Genomic DNA, 17225 nt, shown 5'->3' on the forward strand with positions numbered 1-17225 from the left:
TCCAATTCAATTCATGCACTTACACGACCGACACGACTACAAATTGATTCACTCTGCATATCACTTTGGATATGAACGCAAAATTAAACTTAATACATCCATTTGGATGAACTGAATTCAATCGTGTGCGACCACTTGAAGCAATTTCAGGAAGTTGGTTAACAACAAACAAAAACTAACAACAACATTCCATATTTAATTGAAGAGAGAAAAAAGAAAACTTGAACTCTTCGGGTCCCCTTTTTTTCCCCAACAGGAATATATTTATTGAAAACCCTTTCAAGTGATAAAAAGATGGCCGATTAACAGGAAAAACCGTGAGGCGGCCAACGTGACACTGGCATGACCCTGATGATGATGATGATGATGATGATGTCATGTGTGTGCGTGCGCAGCTCCTCGTTACAACTTTGCTATATTACACTCTTTGTACAGCACAAAAAAAAATAGATCAATAGTAGCTAGGATTATGGTGGAAATATACATTTGCAAATAGACTCAATATATTTCTTTAAAAAAAAAAAAAAAAAATAGCACAGGTACCGTTATGGGACAAGACGTGTAAGGCAACTGACGAGCAGCAGGTGGCGCTGCATCTCAATGTGTGTGTTTTTTTTCTTTTCTTCATCTTGTCGATTCCTTTTTTTTTTCTTTTTAAGCTTAATGATCATTTAAAGTTACGGAAGTGTATTGCATTCACTTGGAAAAAAAATATATCAAAATCTAATGTTTTTCTGACCAATTTTTTGGGAGCTTTGTTTTTTGAGTAATTTTTTTTATTTTGTTTTTCTGAATTTTTTGTTTTACTGAATATTTTTTCCTGTCATAAAAAAAAAAACAGAAAAAAGGAGGAACAATTACACATTATTCCCAAAAAAAAAAGAAAAAAAATTCCAAAACATATATTTTTGTTTTTCAGAAATTCCTCCTGTTTTTCTGAATCATTTTTCCCGTTTTTCTGAATATTTTTAAAAGAGAAAAATATTCAGTAAAACAGGGGAAAAAAAGAAAGAAAAAACAAAAAAAATATTCCAAAAGATAATTTTTTTTCCTGTTTTGAATGTTTTCCCTCATTTTTCTTATTTTTTTTCCTCCTGTTTTTCTGAATATTTTTTATGACAAAAAATGTTCAGTGTAACAGAAAAAAATATATATAAAAAAGAAAACAGAAAAAAATATTCCAAAACAATTATTATTTTTTTAAATAATGTTTTTCCTCCGTTTTATGAATACTTTTTTACTCCTGTTTTTCAGAATATTTTTTTGTTTTTCATAATATTTTTTATGACAGCAAAAAATATTCAGTAAAACAGAAAAAATATATATATATAAAAAAAACAGAAAAAAAACAAAAAAAACAAAGAAAAACAGGATTTTTTTTTCAAGTGAATGCAATACGCTTCCACATAAAGTGAAGCAAAAGAAAAAAAAAAAAAAAAAAAAAGACACTCCGTCCTCTACATACTCTGGCACTTTAGTGTTTCTTTCTTTTTCATATATATTTTTTTTATGTTAGCTGCTAGCAACTACGACCTGTACAAATTCTTGCATAGTAAAAGCAGCTGATGGTCACTTTCTGGCTGACGGACGCCAGCTTACTCCAAAAAACGTCTCCATTTACAGCCAGCTGACGGAGCGACGCAGTCAACGCACTTTTTCCAAAAGCTCGGTGCTGGCTCTGTTGTTATGACACAGTCGTGACCTGAAGTGCAAAAAACGGGCGTGGTGCGTCTCCGCTGGCCGCTGTGCAACATGAAAAGAGGAATTCAAACCGGAATGGACACTCACAGCCCCCCCCCCAAAAAAAACAAACAAACCCCCCTGGGAATGTGAAGCTCAACTGGCCTGGTTTAAGCGCCACCCGCCCTTTTGGCACATGGATGAAGACGTTCCAAGCGCACCCTGGAGTCACTTGAACAAAAATTGGAAAAAAAAAAAAAAAAAAAGAGAGAGAAGGAGAAGAGAGCCCACATTCATGCATGATCATGCGTGTCCCACAAGATCGATGCTGGCACCCGACAAAAAAAAAAAAAGTGTATCAAAAGAGGGAATGTGCACTTGTGGACGCTTGTGGACTTTTTTTGTTGTTGTTGTTCTTTTTTGGTCCTCAAACGTTTACCAAACGCAAAAAAAAAAAAAATCTTCTCTTCTCGCAAAGTCCACATGGCTGGTGCTTTTGTGTGTGTGTGTGAATGTGAGAGTGTGTGCGTGGACCTGGTCATCAGAACAAAAACAGACCAGACGCTTGGCTGATGAGTTCAAGTGTTGAGCTCGGACATGCGTTCACCGTCCCACTGGAGGCGCCGGAGGGGCTCCTCGCAAAATGGCTGGCAGGGGAAACAAAAAATCAATCAATCAATACATTCCTACTTAGAGACACAATTTTTCAGGTGAATATCAAAAATAATTACTTAATAAATGCTCATTTTGGTTTACTTTTAGTTTCAGTATTAATTTTAGTTTAACAATGTTTTAAAAAAAAACACCAATGGAGCAACGTCATCTTTTGGTGTTTTTCTATTGGCTGCTGCAAGTTAATATCAATAATAAAAGGCTCATGCATTCAATTCATTACCAAAGACAAAAACTGAAGGACATTTTTGCTATAATTAGTTCATTTTAGTTTTGTAAACATAAAATGCAGTTTCAGTTAGCTTTTCTTTTTTTTTTTTTTTTTAAATCATTTTCGTATTTATTTTATTTCATTAAATTTGTTTTTTTGAATTTTAGTTTTTTTGTTAGTTTTAGTTAACTAAAATAACCTTAGTCCTATTTTTTTTTTTTTTTATTAGTTTTAGTCAACTAAAATAATCTTGGTCCAATTTTTTTTATTTTAGGTTTTCATTAGTTTTAGTTAACTAAAATAACCTTGTTCCAAAATAGTTTTTTGAATTTTAGTTTTGTTTTTTTTGTTAGTTTTAGTTAACTCAAATACCCTTGTTTCAAGATAGTTTTTTTGAGTTTTAGTTTTGTTAGTTTTAGTGAACTAAAACAACCTTGATCCAAAATTGTTTTTTAAATTTTAGTTTTATCGTTAGTTTTAGTGAACTAAAATAACCATGGTCCAAAATTGCATTGCAAAAAGCATTTTCGTTTTCATTTGATTTCGTGAACAAAATTGTTTTTTGAATTGAGTTTTTTTTTTTGTTAGTTTTAGTGAACTAAAATCACCTTGATACACACAAAAAAGACACAGCTGAACTTTTGACAAGTCAGTGGCAGTGGAAGAGTCGCACCCAAATGAAAGACGCGCTGATAAGCGACAGTTGCGTGATCACGATGCGCAGCTCTGCTTACCCTTGCCACTTTTGCTGGGGTAGACCTTGTTGAAATGGCGATACTCCTCCGGCGGAGGAAGGTCCTCCATGGGGTGGAAGTGGAACTTGGATTCAAAATCGTCTAAAGAGGAGCAAGAAGGCAAACGTTGCAACTAGTGCTGCCAAAATTAACCGATTAATCGACACGCTATCAAATTCATCGACGATTTTAACATTCCAGCAATGACTTGATTTTTATTTAAAATGGCAAAACATTCAAATGAATCCGATTAATCGATTCTACAAATATTCCACGGTGACGTCGCTGCGTGCTGCCAACTGCAGGTGGGCGGGGACTCACCCAAGATGGACTTGGAAGGGGCGGAGACTACGGCGTGTCCGTTGCGAATGGGCGGCGGCGGCGGCGGGGGTCCGGCGGGCGTGCGGGACAAGGATGACAACGACGACGGCGGCGGCGGAGGCTTGGGCCCCGCCCGGCCCCCGGCGGGCTCCGACGGGGCGGCGCTGTGGCCGCGGTACGGCGGAGGCGGCGCGGGGGCGTCGCGGTTGCCGTTGCGGGCGCTGGAAAGCGGCGCCTGGGGGGCTTCACCATGAGGCACGCAAGGAGGTTTGTTATTAACCTCAAAATAAATACAGAAATAAAAACTCATCAAAATATCAGAAAATGATTGACGACAATGGAAATATGGGTTTTATACTGGGTTATTATAGTTTTGGAATTTTTCAGTTTAGTTTTTTTTTTTTTTTTTTATTTACTAGTTTTCAGGGTGGTTCTGTTAGTTTTTAGTAATTTTAGTTATTTCATAAGTACTTAGTTTTAGTTTCAATATTAGGTTTTGTTTTTTTTAAATGTGCATTACTTGAACTGAACTCATTTTAAAATGTAATCTCAAACTGATTTAAAAGCTCAACTCCTAAACGGTCATGGTAATAAATGGTCTGGTCATTTAATAAATGCTTAATTTTAGTTGATTTAGTTTCAGTATTATTATTATTATTATTTTTTTAATTTAGTTAGTTTTATTTAGTTTTCAGGGTGGTTCTGTTAGTTTTTATTAGTTTTGGTCATTTAATAAATGCTTAATTTTAGTTGATTTAGTTTCATTATTATTATTATTTTTAAATGTTTTAAAAATCTATTTAAAATCACATTTAAAATCATCCCCAAATGACTCATGCATTCAATTCATTCATTGCCAAAGACTAAAACGAAGAAAACTTTTGCTCAAATTATAGTTTTAGTTTAGTAAACATAAAATGTCATTTCAGTGAATGTTTGTTTTTTAGAAAGCATTTTCGTTTATTTTGCTTCGTTAACGAAAGTTTTGAATTGGAGTTTTTTCGTTAGTTTTAGTTGACAAGCATAAGCTCGCTCTGACGTGATTTGAACATAAAAGGAATATTTGCAATCACGTTTACGTCGGCCTGGCTTGGCTGCCACACAACAACAAAAAGCAAGCCGGCGACCGGTTGAAACTTGTCCGCAACATTCTTGCCATCCGGCACGAAAGGCAGCTCGCAAACGTTGATCCAACGTTTTGAAAAGGTTCGACTGCAGCTGAGATCCCATTGGGAGAAAATGACGTCACTTGTATCGATTGCAACATTGTTGGGTGATATTTTTAATCTTTCCTTTTTATTTTGGTCCTTGCTTTGGGGTCTTCACATGAAAATGTCACCGCAAAGTAGATAATATCGTGAGTGGTTTATTCTTCAAAGGTTGAACATATTTCTAAAAGAATGTCTTAAACATAAAAATAGGAACTTATCGGTAACAGCTGTACAAAGTGGGAAATAATTAAATCAGGTGAAATGTTTTTTTTGTTTTTTTTTAATAGAATAATCAATTTTAAATCGATTTTCCTTTTCAAGCTCAATATTGATTCATAAAAACATGAATTGATTATTATCATATCTTTATGCCATAAATTCTTAAAGGGATACTTGACTGAGCAATTAGCACCTTTAAAAACTCATTTTTCCACTGATGATGACATCATCTGTGTTGAGGAAGTAGCTAACGACCAATCATGGCTCAGTTTACTCACCAAAACTGGAAAACAGGTGAGCCATGATTGGTTGTTACCGACTTCCTCAGCACACGTGATGTCATCATCAGGCGACAGCAAGTGGAAAAATGACTTTTTAAAAAGGTATTAATTGTACATGAAAAATAATGGCTATCAAATTATGATTTTTTTTACTGCTGAAAATGGCTCAATTTTATATCCATTTTTATTTGCACTTTTATTCATTTATTTATTTTGAATTTTGGCCGTTTCGGTCATCCAGAGATCAAACGATCAGGATGCTAAATTGTGTTTTTGTGGCGTTCGTTACCTGCTCTGCGTCCCGGCGGCTCCCTGGCGGGGGGCGGCGGCCGGCTGACGTGCAGGGACGGCGAGGAGGACGGCGGTGGGGGCGGGGCCTGGTTGCGCCCCTGCGGCCCCGCCGTGTGCTTCTTGCTCAGCGAGTTGTGCCTCTGCGGCAGCTCCGGGGCGCCGCCGCCGTCCGTCTGGGCCGGCCCGTTGGTGAGCGATGTGTGCATCCGGTAGGGCGGCGGCGGGGGCGGCGCCGACGAGCCGCCCCCTCCGGCGGGGGGCCGGCTGGAGGCCAGCGCGTTCTTGAGGGCGCTGGAAGGGGCGGGGCCTCGGTTGGGCGTGGGCGGCAGGGGCTTCTGCGCCGACGAGGACGACGAGGGAGCCGGCAGCTTCGGGCCGGGCGCAGGCGGGGCGTTGCCGCGGCCCCCCCGGCTGAAGGGCGGCGGAGGGGGCGGGGCCGACGTGCTGTGCTTCATGCCGCCGCCGCCCGAGGAGGAGGAGAAGCCGGCGTTGGGCGGGCGGGTGATGTCGGGCAGCGAGGGCCGGTGGGAGCGCTGGTGCTCCGGCGGCGACGGCGACGCCGAGCGACCCGACGGCGGGCGAGGCGCCGAGGGTCGCGACCCTGGCGGCCTCAGGGCCGACCGGCCCACCGAGCCGCCGGAGGAACCGTCTGGGGGACGAAAACGGTACAGTCGGGAAACATTCTTCTGATATCATCAATACATTTTGGATTTTATTTCAAGGTTTTTGTTTTGGATAAATACATTTGGTATTGTTAGCCTTCACATTTGATTAAAATGTAAATGTAACAAATACATTTCAATGTTTTCATTGCATTTGAATTTAAATGCATTTGTAGTTTTTTTCCATGAATTCACAATTAATTTTATGTTATTCATGAACATATTTTTATGATATTGTCAATACATTTATTATTTTGGATTTTATTTCAAGGTTTTTGTTGAAATTAGGAGTAAAACTAAATGCTAATTGATCATTTTTTTATTTTAAACTTACAAATTGTATTAGAAATAGTGCTGTCAAAGTTTAAGCGTTAATACGTCACAAAAAATGATCACATTAATCATGTATGAACGCAAATTAAAAACACTTTTGACCGCAATGTGTACATTGAAATTATGAATTTATAAATACATTTATTTTATTAAAATGTCAATTTAACAAACACATTTTAATGTTTTGAATTTTTATTGCATTTAGATTTAAACGCATTTTTTTTTCATGAATTTAAGTAACATATATACTTGAAAATTGATATATAGCAAGACATAGAAAGGATCAATACAAACGTACACAGCACCATGTAATGTAATTTTTAATGTTTTGTTTTTTTTTACCTCCAGCTGGTCGCAGCTTTGGCACACCTCCTTGGAAGAGGCCGCCCCTTCCCATTGGACCGCCTCCTCCTCCTCCATGACCTCCACCTGATTATGTCATAAAGAAGAAGAAGAAAAAAAACAAAAAAAAACGTGATGGTTTTATCAAGCCACATGAAAAAATGTCCCGATAAAGTTTAACTCTTTAGAAATGTATCTTTTTTTTTTTTTTTTTAAATGGGGCCACAAGTGGCCAAAATAATCCAAATAAAGACTTTTTTTTGGGGGGGGGGGGTGGACGGCGGCTCACTCTCAAGAACGGGGGCGCTGCGGTCGTTGACCACGCCCACTTTCCTCAGCCGGGCTCCCTTGTGGATGTCGGACAGCAGGGCCCCCCTGCCTTTGGGAGGGGTGGTGTGGGCCTGCCGGGAAAGGGGGTCAGGGGTTACAAAAGTCAAGACTCGGAGGAGAACCAACGTGGGACCGAGAGCTGACTCACCTCATGAAAGGTGGGGGGAGGCGGGGGGCCCGGAGGGGGCGGAGGAGGGGGAGGAATGGGCATCCTGTCCCTCGCTTGGCACTTTTGTCTTCTTCTTCTTCTTCTTCTTTAAAAGGCGCTGGACCTCAGTGCCTCTGCTGTCGTGATATGCTTCCACTCCTGAGGGGGGAAAAAAAAAATCATAAAAAGAAATTCCACAATCTGGGGCTGAATAATTACATTCAAATCGACATTGCAATGTAGAAGAATGTCATGTTCAATCTGCAATTTTTATTTGCTTTATTTTAAATGTATTATATGTGTGCTTTTCCTTTCCAAATACTTCAAAAGACCACATAAAAATACAAAAAGTTCTAAAGTTTAATAATAAATCAGACGATGACGGTACTTTCTTTTCATTTTTTCCCCCCCGTTCAATCAGAAATTCTTTGCGCTGGTTTAGGGGTACTTGGCTGAAAAAAAATAAAAAAATTCACAGGGGTTACATCATTTAAAAAAATGTTGTTATAGAAGACCACAATTGAGTTTTTCCTGTGCCGCAACATGCAACGACTTGCTGACTACACTCCCGTCTCCTCATCTCCCCAAACAGGTTTTCTTTTTCTTTTTCTTCTTCTTCTTCTTCTTGTTGCTCGCCGACTGTGGAATCCGGCCGAGCGAGCTGGCGAATGCGGAGCGACGCGCTCACTCAAGCAGAAACTCGGTGGACGAGTCGGGAGAGGAAAGCAATCTCGATGCCCCGCGGGACACTTTCACGTTTTCTTCATGATGATGAACTCAACTGTGGTTCATTTTGTCAACTTGACATGACAGTAGAGCTGCTCCATTATGGTAAAAATAATAACCACCATTATTGTGGCAATAATTGATATCACGATTATTTAAACGATTTATTTATTTTTTGGTATAAAACAAGAAAATGTTTAAAAATCTAAAAATATAATAACCAATTTAAAAAAAACAACAACTTTTGAACCAAAAGAATTTACAATAATATGTATTTATAATAATAATAATAATAATAATAAATTTATGTTGGCAAAAACTTGAAGCACCTCCGGTACAATGATATATATAGATTTTTTTTTTTTGGGGTACAAAACAATAAAATTATTCAACGTAAAAAACAATTTAAAACAAATTCTTTGAAACACTAATTATGCAAGTTTCTTTTGGATGAAACAAAATTGATTAACTCAACAAATTAGTTACTTTAAATTTTAAAGACAAGGTGCAAATGTATATATTTAAACAACTAAAAATTATTAATAATAATCTTTTTTTTACTATTACGCTGATTTTGTAATTGTGGAGTGCAATAATAGAAATTGTAATTGAATTTTGATTAATTGCACAGCCCTACTTGACAGGAAGGAATAACTGCAGCTGTTCTATGGACTACTTAGAGTAATGTGGTCACTTTAAGAGATCATCAAAATGACTAATTGATATTATTGAGATGATCAAATTATTCATATTATTAATACTTCACAAAAATTGAGGAAATTGATTTGACATGCAAGCACACAAAGTCACAAGTTTAGCCATTAAAACGTACGTCAAAATATCGATGTAATTTTCTTCATCGATTTACTAAACCGATGTTGACACAAGCCAGCTGAGCCCGCTTGTCGCCCCCTGCAGGCCAGACGAGAGACGGCAGGCATCAAAGACACACGGAAGTTGTTCTTGTGACACGTTCAACCCAACCTGCCGAACTTTGAGCCCAAATATGTCACTCATGGCCTCATTATGGGATAATAAAAAAAAAAATTAAAAAAAAAGAAACAAAAAAAAACGTCCTGGGCCTGATGGTTCAGTGGTGCGAGTGGCCGAGTTTCTGTGCTCTTTTCCGGCCCCGGTTCGCGCTAGGTATCTCCAAGCACACAAGCGGCGACATGTTACGGTATTAACGCCAAAATCACAGCTCAATGTTGCATCATATAAATGTTACACTTTGGTGTCGATTCAACACATTTAAGCAGGTTAATTCAACACCGAGGTAGGACGACGGTTAGCTTCAAAGTCAGCTGTCATGTTTAAAAAGTAAAGTAAGCTACAATGTACTCACCCAAAGACGACAAAGAAGCAGTCGCCAAAAAACAACGTGAACTGGAGAGAGAGAAGAAAAAAGTGTCGTTGTGGCAAATCCTTCGGTTCTTGGCGGAGGGCAAAATGTTAACGACAGGCCGCTAGCAAGGAAGAAAAAAAACAAAACAGCACCACCCAGGTTAGCCGGCTAACGACGCCCGCTGCGCGGCCAGAGGCGGTTCGCCCGAGGGGTGGGCTAATCGTCCCGTATGTCTTGCAGCGAGCAGGTTAGCCCCGAAGCTAAAGTGCTAAAAGGGAAGCTAACCGTTTAGCATTAGCATGTAGCTGTTTACTTTCAGTCGTCGGCGGCCAGCAGCAGCGACAACTTTGGGAGACGACTCGTCGTTTGTCCTCCTTTTCGGAGCGCGGCGATGGATTCCGACGTTCCCGGGAGACTTTTCGACAGTTTTGTCTGTGAAGCGGAGAAAAAAAAAAAAAAGTTTCACCGTTGACGCAGTCGCGGAGCCATCTCGGCTAATGCGCTTTCTTTCTCAAGCGGCGGACTTCTCGCCTCGGCAAGCCCGGAAACGGAGCCAGGCAGCCAACGAGCGACACAAAATGGAGGGGAGGCAGCTCGGCTGGTGCGTTCAAGGACCGCGGAAACTGGAATGATAGATGGATGGGATGGGTGGATGCAGTGGAGAAAAAAACAAACATTCAACCATACCATACCCACTGAAAAAAAGTGCTGATTATATATATATATATATACACTGTATACAGACCTTAATTGCACGCCATCACGTTTCACCAGCATGAACATTCATTTTATTCTGTGCAAATGTGCTGGTGAAACATTATTTTTGTTTTTTTTAATGTGTGCAACCAATGCCCAATTCATACTTTTTTTTCCAATCTGCATTGATAAATACCAAACAGTAACAATTAAAACGCATCCAGACTGTACGGATAATGTTTTACACTAACATTTAATCTGCTTGAGAATCTCTCTTTTTGAGACGTGTGGACGACGCATGCGCAGTCCCCAAGCCATCTACAGAGATCCTATTTGGCCCGAGAATTCTTAAAAATAAATAAATAAATAAAATACTTTCCACTTCCACTGACGACACCTTTTTTTAAATGAGAGTATTTAATATTTTATGGCAAAAAATGTCGGCATTTCGGTGTTTTTGACAGTTGTCCGGTACACGTTTGTTTGTTTTTTGTGAAATACGGCGAACCGAAGTTGATGCGACAGGTGCGACCGATTTACGACACGTTGATTTAACCCAAGTCACCACTTGGCAAAACACAACCATAGTACACTGTTGGGAATCCAAACCTGGCAGAGTCGTAAAATATAGATGTTATATACATATAATGTATTCTTTATATAAAAGACTTTCTTCCCCGGCCGATACAAAGAGATGACGGTGAGGATGTCCGCCCACTTTACGGCAATCCTCTTCGAAAGAACGTCTCTGGTGGACGAACACTTTCCGGTAAAGATGGCGCTGATGGCGACTCTGCGGAGGACATGGCGCGTGTTGACATCGCGACCCTCTGTCCTTCCTCCCGCCGTTAGCCGCTCACAGAGCTCCGTGAGCGGCCACCTGGTGCCCGTGACCTCGCTGTCCAGACCCCCGTGGCCGGAGACGAGGCCGGTGCCGGAGGAGGAGCAGCGGCGGCAGCACGCCGCCCTGACGAGCGCCGTCAACCGGCTCATCGAGCAGGACGACTTCGGCCGCCTCTTCGCCGTCGTGCACATCGCCGGCCGACAGTGGAAGGTGATGAGGACAGACCGGGGTTATTATACTTTTGGAATTTTTCATTTTAGTTTTTATTTCGTTTTGAGTTTTTTTTTTTTTTTTTTTTACATTTAGTTTTAATTAGTTTTCAGTGTGGTTGTGTTTTTAGTAGTTTGTTATTTAATAAATGCTTAATTTAAGTTAGTTTCAATATTAGTATTAATATTATTCTTTTTTTAAATACGCCATCTGAAGCTTTTTTTCTATTGGCTGCTGCTAGATGACGTCACTCCTGTGCGACAGACTTTCAAACGTCCTTTTTCCGGTTCATATCAAAATAAATCTACTTAAAATCACAGTTAAAATCATCCCCAAAGGCTCATGCATTAAATTAATTACCAAAGATGAATAACGAAGGACATTTTTTCCTACAATTAGTTAGTTTTCATTTTTTAAAATGCATTTTTCTTTTATTTTGTTAACGAATTTGTTTTTTAAGTTAATTTTAGTTAAGTAAATAACCTTGGGACAGACACACGAAAGATTCAAAAATGAATATTGTATAAAAATAAATGAGATTTTATTTTTTATTTTTTTCAGTGGCCATCTGGTGGTGAGTTGAGTGTAGACAAAAGTAGTGCTTTGGCACCACTTTCTGGCATGTGGTGCCCAGGAACTAGGTCAAACTTAAGCGAGTGGAGGAACGTTATGTAAGCAAACGTAGCGCTTCGTCCTCATGTAATTGAGACAAAAGCAGTGCTTTGCATTGAGGATCTTGATTGAGCGTCTCCCCGGCGCCCCCCGCAGGTGACGGACGAGGACCTGATCCTGCTGGAGAGCCACGTGCCGGCGGCGTGCGGCGAGCGTCTGCGGCTGGAGAAGGTGCTGCTGGTGGGGGCGCGCGACTTCACGCTGGCGGGCCGGCCGCTGCTGGCCAAGGAGCTGGTGCGCGTGGAGGCCACCGTGCTGGAGAAGACGCAGTCGTGGCCCAAGGTGCACATGCGCTTCTGGCGACGACACCGCTTCCGCCGCAAGAGGATCGTCGTGCAGCCGCAGACCGTGCTCAGGATCAACAGCGTGCGCCTGGCGCCGGCGCTCGCCTGACTAGTTCCAAAACTACAGACTTGTCAACAACAACACAATGCTACTAGTACTCCTAGTGACGTTACATACGACGAGTTAACATTGAGTGCTTCTCTAGTTTTACTAGTAGCGTGTGACAATTTGGCGCGCTAGTTCAAAAACTACGGACTTGTCAACAGAATGCTACTAGTACTACTAGTGACGTTACATATGACGAGTTAACACAGAGTGCTTCTCTAGTTTTACTAGTAGCGTGTGACAATTCGGCACACTAATTCAAAAACTACGGACTTGTCAAAAACAGAATGCTACTAGTACAACTAGTGATGTTACATAAGTCTAGTTAACATCCAAGTGCTTCTCTAGTTTTACTAGTAGCGTGTGACAATTTGGTGCACTAGTTCAAAAACTACGGACTTGTCAACAACAGAATGCTACTAGTACTACCAGTAATGTTACTTAAGTCTACTTAATGAGTGCTTCTCTAGTTTTACTAGTAGCATGTGTCAACTTGTCCAGTTTTGTTTTACTAGTAGTTCTATTAGTGCACCTGGGACATTCCTACTAGTACCCTGAAATGTTTTGCTCGTGACCACAAAGAATAAACTACCATAGTTCATGGACAACAAGCTCTACACTAGTAGTTGGCCTTTTTTGTTATACAATACTAGCGCTTCCAAGAAATGTCTTGCTAGTAACAAGTGTATACTACTAGTACATGGACTATTCAGCCGGCGCTCGCGTGACCGTTCCCACGACGCTACTGTGTGACAATTCAGCGTGCTAGTTCTGAAGCGACGGGCTTGTCAACAGCCGGTGATGTTACAGAAGTCTAGTCAACAGAGTGCTTTGCTACTTTTACTAGTAGCGTGTCAACGTGTGTGTGTGTATAGTCAACTAGTGCATGCCTCACTTGTAGCATTCAACTACTGTACTGTAAGTCCATGTACTAGTATACGCTTGTTACTAGCAACATATATTAGAGGTGTCAAAATTAGTGTTAAAGTTCTTTTAAAGCCACAAAAAAATTTTAAAATGTGGCCGTGCAAAAAAACAAAAAAACAAATTCCGTTTTCTTGATTTATTGAGCAAAACGTTATCTGCAAAAAGGTCCGAAGCGAGCCGAGGTGGACGTGAAGGCACTGCCGGAAGCGACGCTCGCCGTCTTCCTCGCCGGGGCGCTAACGTTGCTAACGCAAAGACGGCGCAAGCGGCTCACAACCTGAGCACGACCAGGTCACATTCCACTTGCCTGTTTCGTTTTGTTTTGATTCCTCCAACATTTGAATCGGGACATCAAAGTTAGGTGAGAAAACGCTCGCTGTTGCCATGGTGACGGCGTGTACGCGCAGCGGAGAGCGACCGTTCTCAAAAGAGGATTTCCAGCACGATTTCCAGAAGTCTGATGAGATTGGCCCAGAACATGGAGTCCTCCTCGTCAAAATCTCGCCGCTCGGCGGCGTCCTCGGCGTTGCGGGCGTCCTCGGCCGGAAAGGCGGCGGCGGCGAAGGGGTCCGACGGCGCCGCGGGGTCGCGGTACACCCGCATCTCAAAGTCGCTGCGGCGGTGCGACGGGTGCCCGTAGACAGCCACGCCCACTGGCCGGGCGAAGTCGGCGGGCACGGCCACGGCGTCGCGGCCGCAGGTGGCCGACTGCAGCTTGTAGGCGTCGAAGCTGGGCCGCGGCGTGGCGGCGTCCGACACGTACAGGTCGGCGTCGCCCGTCAGGCTCAGCATGTGCAGCACCACCGCGCCGTCGTGGTTGAGGCGCAGGTAGCTGTAGTTGCCGGCGCCCACCTGGCCCCGCACCACGTGCAGCAGGACCCAGTCGGCGGGGACGCCCGCCGCGCCCTCGTCCTCCGGGCGGCACGGCGCGCAGCAGCACAGCAGCAGGAGGAGGGCGGCGGCGGCGAGGCGAGACGGCGGCGGCATCGCGGCGCGCGCATGCGCCCGACGTCGGATGGCGGTCGGTCGGTCGGTCGGCGGGGACGTCAGGCGCTGGACGCTGCACAATCGCATAACGTTACGAGGTCACATTTTGAAGCCGTCACTCGGCGGGTTTGACGGTAAGGGGGCGGAGCCATTAGTCACTTTTGTTTTTATCCTACTTTGGCGCCATCTGCTGTCACCTCAGTGACAAGCATGTTAAAGTGTTTCATTCCAATCAAATTAATATTTTGATGCCATCTTATAAGTGAGCCAAATTTTGGCTCATTTTAACTTATGTTATAAAAATTTTGAAAATGCCATTGTCGATTTTTTTTTTATGATTTATTAACATATTGAAGGCTAGAATTTGTTCATATTGAATATTCCAATTTGAATGTTTCATATACATGTAGATGATAATTGTGGACAATATTGCTTTTATTGTCCATAGAGGGCATCGAAAATAATAAAATAAAAACTATACATGTATGAATAGGTCTGATGCCAATGAACGTTTTGAGGGGTCGCATGTAAAAAAAAATATTCAAAAATGACTTGGTTATCACATCTAAGTGAGCCAAATTTCGGCTCATTTTAACTTGTATCATAAAAATTTTGAAAATGTCAGTTTTGGTTTTTTTTTGGTTTAAAAAAATAAAACTTCCAATTATGTATTCTAATTGATGTCAATTCTAGACGGATTTTTACATTAAAAAATATACATTATTCAAAAGATTGATAGTTTTATTAAGGTTTTTCAGCGTTTTTTTTTTCTTGAATAACTTTTGTGTTTGTCAAAAATGAATATCGGGGGTCCACCTGAAATCAATTCAACTTTGAAATCAGGAAAATGATATTTTTGTCATTAAAAGATTTTTTTCGTTAATGCTGGCCTCATGTAAATCAATGTCAACCGAATTTAATCACTTGACATTTTACACGCGTAGCTAAATGTTTCATGTCAACAAGTGAGACCTTGAACGCTTGTCGACTGCATCCCCTGGACAAATTTTCACAATTCTTTTTTCCCCCATGTTCACGCAAAGCAATATTTAGTAGTCAAAAATGCACATCCGGTCAACGCTCACGAAATATTTTGATCTTCGGGAGATGAAAATGGACTTGATCGCTAGTTAGCTAGTTAGCTGCTAGCCGCCAAGTAGGTCTTAAGTTCACACTCCGCCGAGTGGAAAGGAAAAAAAAAACACATAAACGCGAACGTGGGTGGAAAAGAAAGACACGTTAAGTTAGTAACGACGCCGTCAAGTCACTTTTTACACGCTTGTGTGCTCACTTACGCGGCTGACAGGTCCCCCTCATGTTCTTCTTCTTCTTCTTGAGCTCAACAAGCTGTGCTCAGCAAAGTTGCTCTTCTTCGCCGCATCGCCACCACGACTACAAACACTCCACGGCGCCCCCAGCAGCAGAAAACGGGAATTGCGACGAGACTAATGACAGTCTCGCGAAGTTTTGGTAAAAATAAAATGCATATTGAACAAATGAAACCATGTCGTATAATCCTTTCACTTTAATGAACACCGAGCACACTTTAAACAAAAAAATTAAACAAACAAAAATAAATATTCCTGGCCGCGATGACTCAGATGTTTCCAAAAGCACATCAACCCGTGTTATTTGATATTCCTTCTACCCACAAATGAGAATCAACACTTATTTTTCCTTCTTTGCATCCTATTTACTTTAAGCTTGCAGTCGACCAATTTAATAAGGCTTCCTGAAAATAAAAAGTCACCGAGGGATCTTCACCTCACACGCGCTAGAAAGCAGAGTTGAATCGGGACATCATCAGACTTCGACACGAGGACTCCGCGGCCATCTTGTGTGGGGCTTGTGGGGGACGCTTTCGAATTCAATGCGGCTTTTTCTTGATCGTGTTTTTGTCACGTGCTTTGTAGTACCACTTTTGGCTAATCACAGCGCTCACAACAAAAAGGCGTCAAAATGGAGGATGCAGATGGAAGGTAAAACAAAAAAAAAGGGAGAAAAGGAAGAAAGAGTCGAAAAAAAAACACAAAAGAGAAAGGAAAAGCTTCACTCCTCCAAATGTGTTCCCAGTCGAATAAAACACCAAATCAAGATTTTCACCAAAGACGTGTTTACTGTATTTGATGTATTACAATTACTAGAAAAATGGTATCCCTCAAATATTTTGGAGTTTGTCTAAAAATGATTTGGTTTTTGTCCTCAATTTTCATCTATTTCTATTTTATATATATATTTTTTCATTTGTGTATTTTTTGTAGCATATTTTTGGCAAATGATTTTTCCCCCATTTGTATTTTGTTTCTTTCTACACATTTCTTTCAAATATTTTTTGTCAAAATTTTGTATTTTCAATTTATCTTTTGGTGACATATTTTTTTTGTGTAATTCTTTCACCAATTTTGTAATTGGATTTTCTTTTTAGCCAATTCGTCTATGCACCATCTAATATTAGCATATTTGTATTGATTATTTTCACGCATTTGGATTATTTTGTTGCATTTTAATATTTTCACGTTTGTATTTTTTTGTTGCATATTTAGTATTTATTTCAGGTTTTATCCCTTATTTAGATTATTTTATTTTAATATTTTCATCTGTTCTTATATTTTTGTTGCATATTTTGTATTTGTGTTTTTGTTAGTATCTTTCAGTTCTCAATTAATGTATGCATTTCTTTCTCAAATTTATTTCCATATTTGTGTCCAAGTTGATTTGTATTACTTTGTAATATTTGGCTTTTTTTCCCCCTCCTTCACACATTTTATTTGCCGTGAAATTGAAAAATAAAAACAAAAGGCCTCTTCAAATAATGCACACCAAATCAAGATTCCCACACGTGATTGGTTTGTTATGAATTCATATTATTATTATTATTATTATTGTTATTGTTACTATTGTCGATTGACTGCACTTTGATTGGATGACGTAAAAACGTGGGCGTGTATTGCTGGAGCGACGACGACCTCGTCCCGCACGCACGCTTGAGTGAC

At 40.7% G+C, this 17225-nt stretch overlaps 3 protein-coding genes across 6 annotated transcripts; 1 reads left to right on the plus strand and 2 right to left on the minus strand.

Annotated features, from left to right (window-relative positions):
• Positions 1 to 235: 235 nt before the first annotated feature.
• Positions 236 to 10155, minus strand: wipf2a (WAS/WASL interacting protein family, member 2a). 4 transcript variants are annotated; one of them, XM_077523986.1, is made up of 9 exons: positions 9820 to 10155; positions 9507 to 9547; positions 7436 to 7594; positions 7247 to 7358; positions 6958 to 7044; positions 5619 to 6269; positions 3619 to 3861; positions 3298 to 3399; positions 236 to 2327 (listed from the first exon to the last, which is right to left on the minus strand). In XM_077523986.1, the coding sequence occupies exons 3-9, from the start codon at positions 7496 to 7498 to the stop codon at positions 2284 to 2286; spliced, it is 1302 nt and encodes a 433-aa protein (XP_077380112.1). In that variant the 5' UTR covers positions 7499 to 7594; positions 9507 to 9547; positions 9820 to 10155; the 3' UTR covers positions 236 to 2283. The 4 variants fall into 4 exon arrangements, with proteins under 4 accessions (XP_077380112.1, XP_077380111.1, XP_077380110.1 ...); XM_077523985.1 differs by having other exon boundaries at positions 9792 to 10155; XM_077523984.1 differs by having other exon boundaries at positions 9507 to 9627; positions 9820 to 10154.
• Positions 10156 to 10741: 586 nt separating this feature from the next.
• Positions 10742 to 12935, plus strand: mrpl21 (mitochondrial ribosomal protein L21). The gene is made up of 2 exons (XM_077523283.1): positions 10742 to 11256; positions 12025 to 12935. Exons 1-2 carry the CDS (start codon positions 10897 to 10899, stop codon positions 12319 to 12321), a joined length of 657 nt encoding a protein of 218 aa, XP_077379409.1. The 5' UTR covers positions 10742 to 10896; the 3' UTR covers positions 12322 to 12935.
• Positions 12936 to 13366: 431 nt separating this feature from the next.
• Positions 13367 to 15667, minus strand: c6h6orf120 (chromosome 6 C6orf120 homolog). Its single transcript, XM_077523285.1, has 2 exons — positions 15528 to 15667; positions 13367 to 14305 (listed from the first exon to the last, which is right to left on the minus strand). The coding sequence occupies exon 2, from the start codon at positions 14230 to 14232 to the stop codon at positions 13669 to 13671; it is 564 nt and encodes a 187-aa protein (XP_077379411.1). The 5' UTR covers positions 14233 to 14305; positions 15528 to 15667; the 3' UTR covers positions 13367 to 13668.
• Positions 15668 to 17225: the final 1558 nt, after the last annotated feature.

The sequence above is a fragment of the Festucalex cinctus genome, chromosome 6 (genome assembly GCF_051991245.1).
Source record: "Festucalex cinctus isolate MCC-2025b chromosome 6, RoL_Fcin_1.0, whole genome shotgun sequence".
Taxonomy (NCBI): domain Eukaryota; kingdom Metazoa; phylum Chordata; class Actinopteri; order Syngnathiformes; family Syngnathidae; genus Festucalex; species Festucalex cinctus.

What these genes read in the sequence shown, in the direction of transcription:
- wipf2a (XM_077523986.1), bottom strand. Translation starts at nt 7,498, where the DNA reads ATGCCCATTCCTCCCCCTCCTCCGCCCCCTCCGGGCCCCCCGCCTCCC. An exon ending in GCCGCCGGGACGCAGAGCAG is followed by an intron (nt 3,862 to 5,618) that starts GTAACGAACGCC and finishes CTCATGGTGAAG; the next exon opens with CCCCCCAGGCGCCGCTTTCC. An exon ending in CCCCAGCAAAAGTGGCAAGG is followed by an intron (nt 2,328 to 3,297) that starts GTAAGCAGAGCT and finishes TTCCCCTGCCAG; the next exon opens with CCATTTTGCGAGGAGCCCCT.
- mrpl21 (XM_077523283.1), top strand. Translation starts at nt 10,897, where the DNA reads ATGACGGTGAGGATGTCCGCCCACTTTACGGCAATCCTCTTCGAAAGA. An exon ending in TCGCCGGCCGACAGTGGAAG is followed by an intron (nt 11,257 to 12,024) that starts GTGATGAGGACA and finishes CGCCCCCCGCAG; the next exon opens with GTGACGGACGAGGACCTGAT.
- c6h6orf120 (XM_077523285.1), bottom strand. Translation starts at nt 14,232, where the DNA reads ATGCCGCCGCCGTCTCGCCTCGCCGCCGCCGCCCTCCTCCTGCTGCTG.